The 13,988-nt window shown below is 41.0% G+C and overlaps 1 protein-coding gene across 2 annotated transcripts in view; it reads right to left on the reverse strand.

The window, feature by feature from the left end:
• Positions 1 to 13,988, reverse strand: part of PCSK5 (proprotein convertase subtilisin/kexin type 5) — a 449,146-nt gene that overhangs the window by 34,112 nt on the left and 401,046 nt on the right. The window contains exons 27-30 of one of the 2 annotated variants that reach the window (XM_066367965.1): positions 13,434 to 13,634; positions 8,501 to 8,581; positions 4,365 to 4,448; positions 2,992 to 3,187 (exon numbers count right to left, since the gene is read on the reverse strand). In XM_066367965.1, the coding sequence (XP_066224062.1) occupies positions 2,992 to 3,187; positions 4,365 to 4,448; positions 8,501 to 8,581; positions 13,434 to 13,634 (562 nt within the window). The remainder of the gene's footprint in view (positions 1 to 2,991; positions 3,188 to 4,364; positions 4,449 to 8,500; positions 8,582 to 13,433; positions 13,635 to 13,988) is intronic. The other variant, XM_066367966.1, reaches the window with a different exon arrangement.

Raw genomic sequence — 13,988 nt, forward strand, 5'->3', positions numbered from 1 at the left:
GTTTCTGGACCCTGACAAAGAGCAGTTCTAGTCCAGGATTTGAAAAGATGCAGCACAAAGAAACCTTTTTCAGATTTTTCTCACTAGGGCGTCAGTGGTGGTCAGATGAGATGCTGAAATGAAAGGAAGGGATTCAAGCAAAAAAAAAAAAAAAAGCCTGTAGAAACTAAGGCTAACTCAAAAACATGAATCTCAGGAACTTGTCGGGAGGCAGTCAGGTGCCGATGTGAGAGGTGTTGTTTAGGGAGCCACTTTGCTAAAAGCAGCCTTCTCCACACAGGTCTCTGCCCAGTAAGTTGTCTTCTTCCTGCATTTGCAGAACTTATCTGTGAATGCCTTATTTTCACTGTTAACTTTTCTTTAAGAAGACTGATGTTTCTTTTTACAAGAAATGTCCACCTGTATTAAATTGCTACAACCAAAGTACTTTATGACAAGTCCTTCACGCGGAAGTCTTCTGGCTCAGATAAATAGACGTCCCGGGAAAGCTGTGTGGCTCTGGAGCTTCGCCTACACTTTAGACACCCACGACAGTAACGGCGCCGAAAGCGGGCCACTCTTCTTCCACTGGAGCTCCCAGTCTGTTCCTACTCGGCGAGTCTCAGCACGCCTTAGTTTAGGCCTTGTCTTTGGAACAACCACTACAACAATGTATGCTACTACTGAAACCTTTTTCTTTCATGAATCTATACCATATTTGATAAAGCAGTGGCCACTAATGCGGACTTATAAATAATTCTGAATAACCTGGATGCCGTTTCATTGCAGGTTGGGTTCCTGTTATAAATCTTGTTGCTGTTTTAGGATGAATTGTACCCAAAAGAGCAATTTCTCAGAAATAATAACAACTTGAAAGTACAATGCTGGAGAAAAGACCAGTCAAAACAGATCACATTTTGTAGCATTCTAGTTATATGAGGTGTTCAAGATTAGGCAAGTCCACAGAGGCAGAAAGTAAGTTAGTGATTGCTTAGGGCTGGGGGGACGCTGGGAGTAACTGCTGAAAAGATACTGAGGTTTCTTTTATGGGATGATGGGTATATTTTTAAATCGATTGTGGTGATGATCGCACACTGTATACATATACTAAACGCCATTGAATCATACACATTGAATTGTGTGATATGTGAATTAAACCTCAATAAAGCTGTTATAAAAAAAAAAAGGAACCCCAGTTGGATGAGAACATGGCATTGTGCAATGCTGAAAACATGGACCTCGGGGCTAAAGAGATTTAGGTTGAAATCCCGACCACATCATGGATTACTTGTGTGTTATTAGGTATGCTTACCCCTTTCCTCATCTTTAAAATGGGGGAAATAATAGTAACTGGATGAGAAGATTCATGTGAGGATTAATGGATCATACATTTGAAGAGCTTAGTGCAGTGCTTAGACATCACAAACACTCAACAAGCACTGTTTTTCCCATTGATTTGAGAGACAGAGAGGGAGAGAGAGAGAGAGAGAAGTATTAACTCACGGTTCTACTTAGTTGTTCCATTTAGTTATATACTCATTGATTGCCTCTCATATGTGCCCCGACCAGAGATCGAACCTGCAACCTCTGTGCACTGGGATGACACTTTATCCATTCAGCCACCCAGCCAGGGCCCAAGCAGCTGTCTGTCTTTAAATGGTTTCTTTTCCCTTGGAATTTCTTAGCCCTTTGTGTATTTAGGCTCTGAGAAGTGTGAAAGTAATTGATGTAAACTTTCCATACTGGGTTGTAGGCCTGTCGCAGGCTCAGACTTCCTTCAGCTGATTTTAACGTAGCTCCCATGATCAGTTTTTACACACCCAGTAGGTGCTAAATATGTATTTGTAGGGTTGAATTGAATATAATTGGCTTCTACACTAGATTGGAGGCTTCTTGAGGGTAAATATCATCACTTGTGTTTGAACGAACCCTACAGGGTCTATCTCAGTAATGGGGACAAATAGGTCATTAGGAAATAGGTGTTGTTTTTAACAAGTTTTTTTAGTCAGCAGGGAAATGAAAATTCTAATTCCTTAAAATAGATTCTGTTGGTTGCCTCCCCAGACTCATTTCCTGCCTCCCTCTCCAGTCTTCCTGGATGTCAGTGTTCTGAGTCTGGTGGGATTTTTGGGGGGTGGGATCTTGTTCAGCCTAAACTGGCCCTAAGCATCTGCCTAGTGAGATGTGAAGGAAAGGCTGAGGAAATTTTCTCTCCTTTTGGAAAAAGATAAAGTAAGAGAAACATGTCCTTTTCCGTCTCTGGTTGTTGCAGCATGGGGTGGTCACGTGTGGAGGTGGCACAGACAATGTGGCTCAGAGGAGGACAGCTAAGGAAGATGGGAAAGCAAAATGGAAAGACTGTGGGTTCTTAATGAAGTGTTGTCCACTGAAATAACCAATGCTGGGGTTCTAACTGTTTTGTTTTGTGAGATAATGAACCCTGTATTGTCTCAGTCACTCTGCTTGGCGTTTCTGCTGCTTGTCGCGGAAAATCTCCTGATGTACTTTCGCATTTGCTACTCTCACTTCCCTTTTGGGTAAATCCTGGAGGTGAGACCACTGGTAGGAAGAGTAAAGGAATCATAGACCAGGGGACTAAAGAAGCCATGAAGAATCAATAAGTAATTAAGCAGGTATTTTCTCTTATTTATTATCTTTGATTACATTTTGTCTACTTTAAACAGAAGAGGTTCGTGTATTCCACAGCCTTACTTTTGTGATGGAAAAAAGACAACTACTTGATCCTAAGTAAAAGGTAAAAAAAAAAAAGAAAACACCCATATTTTTTACACAAGTAAAAATATATATGATACATATAATCATCACATACAGAGAAATGCGCATCTGGCATTACATAAGTTTTGGCTACTGTGGCCAACGGTGATATTGGACAGTCAAGAAGGGGCCCTTGTGTGGGCTCTGTAACCAGGGAGAAGAGTTCTTTGGTAGGCATGGTATCCAGGTTACAGAGGAAAATGAACACAGTAGGAAGTGAAAGGAAAGGAAACTTACTTAGGGCACTTGGTGTAGCACCTGCCTTCATGGAGGAAGAGAGGGTGTTCCAGCTGAGTCAGGCACTCTTCACAAAGACCGTCTCCAGAGCAAAAGGCACAATCCTCCATACATTTCTCACAGCTGCCACTCCTCACAGAGGGCCACATGCCTTTGGGACAGGAGGCCACACAGGCCTGAGCCAACAGATATGCACCTAGAAAACCAGGGAAGAAGGCCGATCAGGTGGTCATCATGGGTCTGCCCTAAGAGTGCACACACCCATGCAGAGAACTGATGCACATGACAGCTTTTTTTAACTGCTCCAAAAGCCAAAGTATTATATTTCAGGCTTAACGAAATGTGTATTAGTGATGCTAAGTCTTGCAGGGGAGTTGAATCTCTAGAAAGGAAATTGCTCTGTTTCTTTCACTTTCCTCCTGACATTGGTGCAGGTCACTTTGGGGCTTCCCTTTGCCTAGTTGATAGGGCTAGTAACACCTTCACCTGTTTTTCTGGCATCTTACAGTTATACACATACAGCTTGGTGGGTTCTGTTCTGCTTCCTAAAGCCTATCTCATTAGGACACCAACATAGTAGCATCTCTTTCATCCAATGGATGGTTCATCTATTTATTTTTAATAGAAAAAAAGTCAGATGGCACCATTGTTAAGAAAACAATGTAAAAACCATCCTCAACTCCAAGGCAGAGTCTTCAATTTTGGTATGTAAACTTGTAGGCATAGAATCACGGCACACCCATCATTTTAAATTCTGTTGTTTTCATATCCTATCTCACTAGTGTCGCACATTCCAACATAACGATCACTTTAACAGAAGCATAACATTCTTTATTCTCAATGTTAGTGCACCATGTTAATAAACTATATCCCTAATTCAAGGTTATTTCTGATGTTTTTATAAACAACGAAGCAATTAATTTGTTAGACTGTTACATATTGCTTTTGTGGTTTTGCTCCCCTAAATTTAGTACCAGAACTGAAGAAGAAAATACAGTAACAGGTTTTCTATCCCCACCTAGATTCTCCACTAGAAGTTCTCTCGTTCTGGCTATTGCACTCTACAAGAGCAGTGGAACCTCTACACATATCAAGTACTTGGAGACACTGACAAATTCTGTGGCCAAAGCAATTGCTCGCTTCATCACAATTTTTGATAAGAAATATTTCTTTTTTTGCCCTGCCTTTGAAAGCCAGTTTTTATTATTTTATTATAGGTCAGTGTTTGGATGCCTGTGGGTCCAGAGTAGCCACTGTGAGGAACATGTGATGGGACTCGATCAAGTCCTGCAAACCCCTTACAGATGCCAATATACATGAGTTACAATGAATTGGCTTGGTCACTGCCACCTCCGGTCACACTCCACACGAACCTTTTGGACATGAAGTACACAGGGTTGCAGAGCCATTGCAGGTTTTACAAGAAGGATGACAAGGCAGGTGTTTTCTCAGAATATCTGTGTAAGGAGAGAAACAAGCAGTCAGTCTCCCCTGAGAAGAATCAGTGTTACAGTGTTGGAAGAGATCTCATGGAAAATCTCATCTCTTCCTCCCCTCCTCCTCCAAATAGAATCCCTTTGCTCTTGCATTAGCTAAATGTTGGCACCTGGTCTTGGCCTACGATGATGTGGACTTCACTTACTGTTGCTCTTCCTCCTTAATTTACAATTGATTATCAAGACTTTGCAAACTTCCAGAGACAGGATAGCCTTCAATACTAAGGGGATATATGAATGTTACTTCTTTCACGTATTAAGAATGTTTGGGTGCTTGTCAACATGCACATGTGAGTGAGTTTTTCAGTCCAAGGTAATCACTTATTTCCCCATCATTCTTCAATGGTAAGTTCTCTTCACTCTAAGGTGATAACTGAGAATTCATTGTTTCTTTCATGAAAAACTTATTTTCTTTGTTTTGTTCTTTGGAATCAGATTTCATAATCGGTCAATGTTTGGGTCTCTGTGTTCTTCAGAGTAGCCATGGTGGAATACAACCTAAATTTATCTCACCTTAAATTTGTCCCAATCATCATCAAATATCACTAAAATGGAGCAGCCCATGAGTTTGCTGGTTGGTCAGGTGATAAGCAGGCCAACCTGGGAAACATTAGAGCTCTTTCCTCTCTCTCCTTCCCTCCAACAGCATTGGTAGGGCAGGCTTTTCACGTAAGTCAGCTACTCCACGGGACAGTTTCAAAGGCATACAAAATTGTCTCAATGACATCGCTCAGTCAATACACAATTGAGATCATGGCTACAGTTCAGCAATTGTTTGGTAATCAGCATGACCGACAGAGGGAAAATTTAGAAAAAGAAGTTCTAGCTCATAATGTGTGGTATGAATGATCCTGATCCTCAGCCAACTGTTATGTTGGCATCTTGCCATTCTCCTTCCTTCCTTCCTTCCTTCCTTCCTTCCTTCCTTCCTTCCTTCCTTCCTTCCTTCCTTCCTTCCTTCCTTCCTTTTCCTTTTCTTCCCTCCCTCTCTTGCCTTACAGTTTCTTTCTTCTCTTTCTGAAAGTCAGTCTGGCAGAGATGGGTCTCTAGTTTATACCTGCCTTCAGATCCCAGCTGTGCTGCTCTGTAGGGTAACCATGGATACAGTAATTAAACTCTCAGAATCCTACTTTTCCATGTCTCTAAAATGAGAGAAAACGAGTCTTCCCTTCTGAGACTGTTGTGAAGACTAAATGAGATAATGGGTATAAAGTGTGCAGCTCAGCAAATGGTAGTTTCTTCTGCCTCTGTTTCCCTCTTTCTTGACTTCCTTATTTGTTATCATTCCACCACATTTCTGAGGCTTTTGTTTTTATTTCCCTTCCTCTTTCCTCTTTTCTTTACTTGGAGTGGCACCCATTGGCATGGCTTGGTTTCCATGATGACACACATGGTTAATTAGCTGGTGAGCCTTGCTACAGAGAAAACTAGATTTAACGGTAGATGGTGGATTTGAATGTAGATACAGAGATATATATGATTGTCCACCCTGCCATGCTGAGTGGCAGTCTTTTTCCCAGTTTGGAAAGAAAAATTTGTCCTGGTTTTCCAGTAGACTGACTGACTGATGTAATCTGCCTGGGGGGACCTGTTAAGAACTCAATTAGCCCTGTGTAGAGCAATGCTAATCACAGGATTTTTGTAAAAGTGGTCCACATGACTTAGCATGATTGAGTCTTTCCCTGAAGGCCCCTTTTAACCAGACAAATCACATAACCTCAAAATGAGGGCAGCAGAGAGCTGAGCAACAATTATGTTGCTAACAGGTCTCAGTAATCAACAGAGCAATGCAAAACCACAACGTGGTATTACCTCACACCTGTTAGAATGGCTGTCATCAAAAAGATGGTGAGGGGTGAGGAGAAAGGGAATAGCCCATAAACTGTTGGTGGGAATGTAAATTGGTGCAATCACTATGGAAAACAGTATGAAAGTTCCTTAAAAATTTAAAAATAACACTATTATATGATCTAGCAATCCTACTTCTGGGAATAGAACTGCAGGGAAGTGAAATCACTATCTTAGATAACACAATGTTCATTGCAGCATTAGTTACAATAGCCAAGACATGGACACAACCTAGGTATCCATTGATGGATTAAGAAGATAGGGCATATACAGGGTGGGGCAAAAGTAGGTTTACATTTGTGACTATGAGAAACGCCGAGTTTATTTTTGTATTATTATTTACTAACATATTACTTGCCATACAAACAACTGTAAACCTATTTTTGCCCCACCCTGTATATGCAGTGGGATATTATTCAACCATAAAAAGAAGGAAGGCATACCCTTTGCAACAACATGGATAAACCTTGCAGGCATTATGCTAAGAGAAAGACAGAGAAAGACAAACACTATGATCTCGCTTATTTGTAGAATCCTAAAAAATCAAGTTCATAGAAACTGAGTAGATTGCGGGTTGCTGGAGGGGGCCACGGGGGAGGGGATGGTGGAGACAGTGGAGGAAGGTGGTCATAGGGAACAAAGTTCCGGTTTTAAGATGCATAAATTCTTGGGGTCTAATATACAGTAAGGTGACTATAGTTTAAAATATTGTATAATTGAAAGTTGCTAAGAAAGTAGACGTTAAAAGTTCTTACCATAAAAAAGGTAACTATGGAGGTAATGGGTGGATTAGCTAATCTTACGATGGTGATCATTTTGCAGTGAATACCTGTATTAGATCATCCTGTTATACACATTGAAAATGCATAATATTATATGTCAATTATATGTCAATGAAGCTCGGGGAGAAGAATGCTTACTTAATGGTGAAGAGCAGTTATTATAAAATAATAAAATCATATTTGTCAGACATTGAGGACCTTAAAAATCTTTAATATATTTCCAGGCCATGGGCTGATTTTCCTCTGATTTTTATCATTTTTATACTAAAATGCTATAGTTATGAATATGAGTTTCTATTATTTTTTCCATATTTTTATAAATATATTGTGTTTATATCTACAAACACACATATTTACAATTACATATTTAACATTCTGACAATTTGATATTTTACTGTGATACACTTGGTATAAAATTTATTCTATATTGTCCTCATGTTTCCACTAGAGGGTACTCTGTACACACAGTTAACAGCAATTAAACATGGGCAATGATTAAAGTCATCCCCAGTCAGGGGTCTTGATGGTAAAAGATTAGTGACTAAATCTCAACAAGTCAATTTTGACCTTGATCATAGTTTTTTTGTTTGTTTGTTTTTTTCTGCTGCAGAAATTCTAGACTGTACAGGACCTCAAAAACAAAAATCACCTTGACCAAGTAAATGTAGTGTCCATCCTTCAAAAATAATTGTAGCGCAACCAGATAAAACGGGGTTCTTCATATTTCATTTTGTTAAATAAGAAATACTCACATGGTTCAAAATGTCCAAAAAGCAAAAATCATGAAGCTTTCCTAATCCCTTTCCACCCTTTTTTATATGAACTGTATCTATTCACACTGTTTATCACATTGCCTTCTTTTTTTTTTTTTTTTGGTAACAATATATTTTGGAGACTATTCTTTATCAGTCCATAAAAAACCTTTTTGTTCTTATTTATGGCTCCATGGTATTCCATTGCATGGATGTATCATACTTCATTTTTTTAGTCTCCTGTTGTAACCATTTAGTTTTTTTCCTGTCTTTGCTATTTCAAATAATGCTGCAGTGACTAAGAAAGTAAGAGGTGACTTTTCAGACTATTAAAGAACTATAAGGACAGAGGTTTAGATTCTTGTTAGCCTCCCTCTCTCAAGGTGTAACCAATGGCACATCAGGGATGTCTTTAAGTGTTCTAGAAGTCTCCACTGCTGCATTTCCTCCCAGTCTTTCCCCTTTGCGCACCCCCTTATATTTTGTGTTGCTGTCCCCTCCATTCATGACTTCTTCAGCCCACTCGCTCCTGGCTGCCCAGCTTCTTGGGTTGGTTTCAACATCATAGAGACTCCTGATTTGTGGGTAACAATTTTTTTTGTTACCCTTCTCCTCCCTAATTCCCTGTTACCTCTTTTCATTTGAAACTTCCACCTTCGTCGCTCCCGTGGCAGGCTCTTCAGCACAGATGGGCTTGAAGTGAGCGCAGGTTCTTTTTTATTAAAAAAAATAAAGTGTTTTATTTTTTAATGCAAAAAAGATAAAATAGATAAATTGCCTATCATCTTACTACCCAGACAGGTCTGCTGCATATACCTACATTGGCACGTAGCTTTCTCTTCTTTATAGTGAATGTGTGAGTACAATCACACATGTGTATACATGTGTAATTATCAATGTATACACAATCACATATGTGTATACATTGAATTACCTTCACTTTGAATTACATTATACATCTTATAGGCATTTTCTCTTGCCATTGATATTCCCTGTAAACATTATTTCTACTGATTTGTATATTTATTTGTATGAATCATAATTTAATTGATTTTTTTGTTATTATAAATAAAACTGTTTTAACATCTTCACAAGTACACATTCTTGGTTCAGTCAGGACTCTGACTGGTTATTGGACATCTCAATTGAGCATTATTATTATTATTACTATTATTATTTAATTTTTGCATTGATTTGAGAGAGAGAATGAGAAAAGGAGAAGGGAGAAAAGCATCAACTTGCCATCCACTTAATTGTTCCATTTAGTTGTGCACTCATTATTGCCTCTTGTACATGCCCTGAGTGAGAATCGAACCTTGTGGTCTCAGCACACTGGGATGATGCTTTATCCACTGAGCCACCCAGCTAGGGCTCCAACTGAGCATTATATGCTGCCTTCTTTCTGGGACTATTTTTCCCAAATCTGTATGGCTCTCTAGGCCCTCGTTTTCTTTCTTTCTTTCTTTCTTTCTTTCTTTCTTTCTTTCTTTCTTTCTTTCTTTCTTTCTTTCTTTCTTTCCTTCCTTCCTTCCTTCCTTCCTTCCTTCCTTCCTTCCTTCCTTCCTTCCTTCCTTCCTTCCTTCCTTCCTTCTTTCTTTCTTTCTTTCTTTCTTTCTTTCTTTCTTTCTTTCTTTCTTTCTTTCTTTCTTTCGACTAGAGAAGGCTATTTTGAAAGTGTACTAGTGTTTCATGTGTTAAAACTGGACCAGGCTAAAGCATTAAGGAATAGATTAACTCTATTGTGTCATAATATGTGCTTGGAGTTTTATATGTATTCTTTTATTTAATTCTCAAAATGACTTATGTGAAGTAGTTTCACGTTCTCATTTTATAGATGAGGAAACTGAGGCTCAGAGAGAATGTGTATCATGTTCAAGGTCACAGAGCTACTAAAGAACAGAGCCAGGATTTGAATTCAGGCATGCCTAATTCTCACCCACTAGAGAGATGTTTTAGTAATTAATTTGGATTGTAAAATCATTTGGTAGACATCAAAGCAGTACTGTACAGATAAAATGGCTCTTGGAAAAACAAAACAAAAATCTTGATTGTTTTTGTGTGTGTGTTTGTCAATTTTCATGGTATAAATACCCCCACCATAGCTGATTTTAAGCTGCCAATGATTGTACAACCCACTTATAAAATTATTGGAGATTTAACAATCCATGCAACTGGGTACATGTGACTCCTTCATACCACTACGTTAAAGGTTGTATTACTTACCTAGAGACATTGTTCTCTGCACTCTGATTGGTTAATTAAATAAAAATGATGTCCTCATGTTTGAGGCAACTCTATACAGCTGCAAAGTCCCTCTAAAAATCAGATTTTCATGGCATCTTTAAAGCTCTCTAATGTTCAGCTACTATTAGGCAATGTGTTCCCCACTATGGAAATTTTTTTTTCCCCACATGAGTGGCTTTTGGTGTTTATAACTGACTCTGGGATTCCAGTCTTTGCTCAGAGCATAGGAATTAAGATCAAAAGACAGACTAGTGATATATTGTTAGGATGTGGTCAAAGATAAAAAGATAATTCATCATATCTGCACTTTATTGGTTAGACTACCATCAGAATATGTAATTAGAGCCCACTATAGATATGGTTTTCATCAGTGATGGGACTAGGTGGGTAGGGGAAATATACAGAACTTCCTGCAACCACCAGGGGGAAAAACAATTAAGAAAATCCGAAGGATTTAACAGTAATGGAGTAAACTGTTTCCATACCCAACCAGCTATGGCCATTATCTTCTTTCAAAGCCCATGACCTGCCTTCCCTGAACATTTCCACCAGCAGTGGCTCTGTGTGATGCCTGAGTCACTATTGAAGTCATTTGCAGCCTATTTAATATCGGTCCTGTTACTAGACGGACGAACCTTTACAATATATTAGTGATGGGAACAGGGGACCTGGAGATGATCTATACTTTTGTGCAGTGCATTTTAGTGGCAGGAAAAACAGAGAGCTGAGCAGCTATCTTTGGACATTACTTCATCTTGGCTGGAGGTTTTGCCAGGGCTGGTCTGATGTGTAGGAAAGTCTCCGTCCTTGTACGATGGTGGGAGGTATTCTCACTCTGTTGGTAGTTGATATGGATAATGATGGCCCTCTCCACTGTCCCTCTCATTGTGAGTAGCCACCATAGTAGAAGAAGAGCTCAGTGAACTCTAGTTGGATTTTTATTTCCAGGGTATTTCCCCTGTACATGCTGACATAGACTATGGGGGCGGCCATAGTCTTTGGATGCAAGTATGATTTGTTGTTCCCAGTAGGGCAGCGGTTTTCAATCGGAGTACCAAGGCACACTGGTGTGCTGCCAGAATTTATAAAACATTCAGTGCCTGACTATTCAGTCAGGGGCACAGTCTGCTTTTCCCTTAGATTTTCAAATAGAAAAATGACAACAGCCAACATAACAATAGCCATCTGGTGTGAATGAATCAAAATTATACCTATTTTTGTCAGAGCTCCAAAAAATATATTTTTTGGTGTGTGCTGCAGAATTTTAGTAATTAGTTTCTGTGTGCCATGAGATGAAAAGGGTTGAAAATCATTGCATGAGGGAGTAGTGTGAGTGAAGGAAAGAACTGAAGTGTGTCCCATCTTACCTTCCCTCTCTGGATCAGCCTCTGTGTTTAAAACACTCCCACCACCTTGCAGGTATCACCTTGGCCGCTCCATTCTGTCATATACTCTGCGATTTGTCTGGGCTCCCTCTCAGTTGACCCAGGATGACTGCAGTCTGTTTTCTGTCATCTTAGAGGTATGGCTATTAGGGCTTGTTCTTTGGAACCCCTACTGCCTATCCTGTTACACCCTTGACCTTGTTTGTTTAAGAAAAACAAGTTGGGAGAAAGATGTAGGTCTTGACTCAGACACTCCTAGGGCTTTATAGACTGCTTTCCCCGTTTACTGTCTGTTTCAGTGGTGCCTGATCTCTGCTGAGGAAGCCGTCTACCTTGCTCAGGGAAGGTGCAGTTTTTTCTCACTGTTAATCGTCTGCATGTCTTATTTCCTAGATCATAGAAGTGGAAAAGTGCAGCCATGGCCTTGACTTTATTGCTTTTGTCCAGCCATGAGAAACATTCTCATCTACTTCCTGAATCTTTTACTAGTGCTAAATCCCCAAATGGACTAATTCCTTTCTCCAAAAACATTAAATTTTGATAGCAGAAAATGCAGAGGGATGGGTGTGGTGCTCAGACAAAGGGGAGCAATCAAGGCCTGGTTTCTGCTTGCGAAGTGCGTAGTCCAGTTGAAAGGGACGTGTAATCATTTGGGAGATCAAGTCTGCTCTGCCTCTTGGCTCCCTGGATATTTTCATCATCTGGGTGCCAGATAAAATACAGATGTTCTGAGCTAGAAACATAGCACCAGACTCTGTTCCCGTTGGCCAGCACTACCTCTTAAATGCCTGAATGGCAGACAAACTCATTTGCAGCATTTTGGTTCAACTATAATTCACGGAAGATATCCCAATCTTCACTGAATGATTTTCTTCCCAACTCTGTCTCTGAAATCGGCCTGTGCTCTCTGCGGCCTTTGGCTGCTGGGTTTGTGACGATCTCTGAGCTGCTTTTCCTTTGTCACATATACAGTGCTGTCCACATGGACGGCAGCCACAGATGTCCCTCTTCTGACACCCAGCAAGAGCCTTATCTCCCGCCCAAGGTCTTGCCCTCTCCACCCTCTAGAAAAACCCGTCCTGAGCAGACCTCTTCTCAGCTGCTGTTGCTTCTGCACTGAAATGACCCCCCCTGACACATCCTTGCCTCGCAACCAAATGGAGAGCCTCTCTTGTTTTCTCTGCATAGAAAGCGAGTCCAATTTTCCCAGCAGGAAGAGGATTTTGTTTTTTAATCACCCCAGATGTGGAGAGGCCACCAAAGTTTGCAATGACCGTGAGAGGAAGAGTGTGACTGAGGCTCCGAGGTGAAGAGGCAGGTGGGGTGCCTGCATGCAGACCTTGCCTGTGAGAGTCCAAGCTCCCGCTTGCTTCCTCACTCCTTCCCCCTGTTAGGACCCCCACTTTCCCACCTGGAGAGGGCAACTTCTCCAAGGCAATTTTGAATGATGGCAATTTCTAATAATCTGCCCAGACAGATCAGCTCCTTTAGCTTAAGTCCCAGTACTTGAGAGCAGTTCTTCCTTGCCTCATTGAAATAGCCGACCCTACTGGGCAGTGTCCTTTTCCTTAATAAAGAGAGGCACAGATGACGGAAGCTATCCCGAAACCTCTGAGAAAGTGGTACTTGGGCCATTTCTCTCTATGACTCTCTTTATGTGCTCAGAGGTCTGCTCCATCTCTGTGAAAACTCAAGCAGCCAGACCAAGCATAAAAGACCTTTTGGGTTTTCCCTCCTGGCCAGATGTCAGCTACAGCCAAATCCTTCCCTCTCCTGCCTTCAGCATCAAAGAGACCCAACCTTGATTCTCATTCTAAGCTTTTGTTTTCCTACCCAGCCTTCAATTCTTGCTCTCTGAAAGCAAGAGTTAAAGAGGGACGGAGGGAGGACAAGAAGGCAGCTGGCCACCTGCGATCACTCTCGGGAGACACATACCATTCCAGAATCTGTCTTCCGTCTGGGTCTGGACGGGAACCATACACCTCCCGTGCAGCAGCTCTAGGCCTGCCCGGCAGCTGCTGCACTCGTGGTGGCGAATGCCGGTGCAGCTTTCACAGGATGGGTGGCAGGGCTCACATTCGCCCAACACTGGGTTACCGTAGAAGCCAGGGCCACACTGCCTCACACAGCTGCCACCTACGGAAGAACACAGAGAAGGAGCATTCAGGAGGACACCTGGTGGGTGGAGCTCAGCGCTCTACACAGGGCCAAAGTTCTAAAGAGGCTGCAGGGAATCACAGGGATGTTTTTGTTTGAGTTTGTTTTAAAAGAGACCAGGATGGCATTAGCTTATTTCAGCCAGTAAATATGTCTTTAAACAGTGAGCACTTGAAGCCCTCTTTTAACTGAGATTTTAAGTTGATTCTCAGATCAAAGGATTAAGAGCATAGAAAATAAGAACTTGACATTCTCAGTGCTTTGAAAAACTGCAAATGAAATGAATCTCTAGGCCCTGGCCGGTTGGCTCAGCGGTAGAGCGTCGGCCTGGCG

Source organism: Saccopteryx leptura, chromosome 2 (assembly GCF_036850995.1).
Source record: "Saccopteryx leptura isolate mSacLep1 chromosome 2, mSacLep1_pri_phased_curated, whole genome shotgun sequence".
Taxonomy (NCBI): Eukaryota; Metazoa; Chordata; class Mammalia; order Chiroptera; family Emballonuridae; genus Saccopteryx; species Saccopteryx leptura.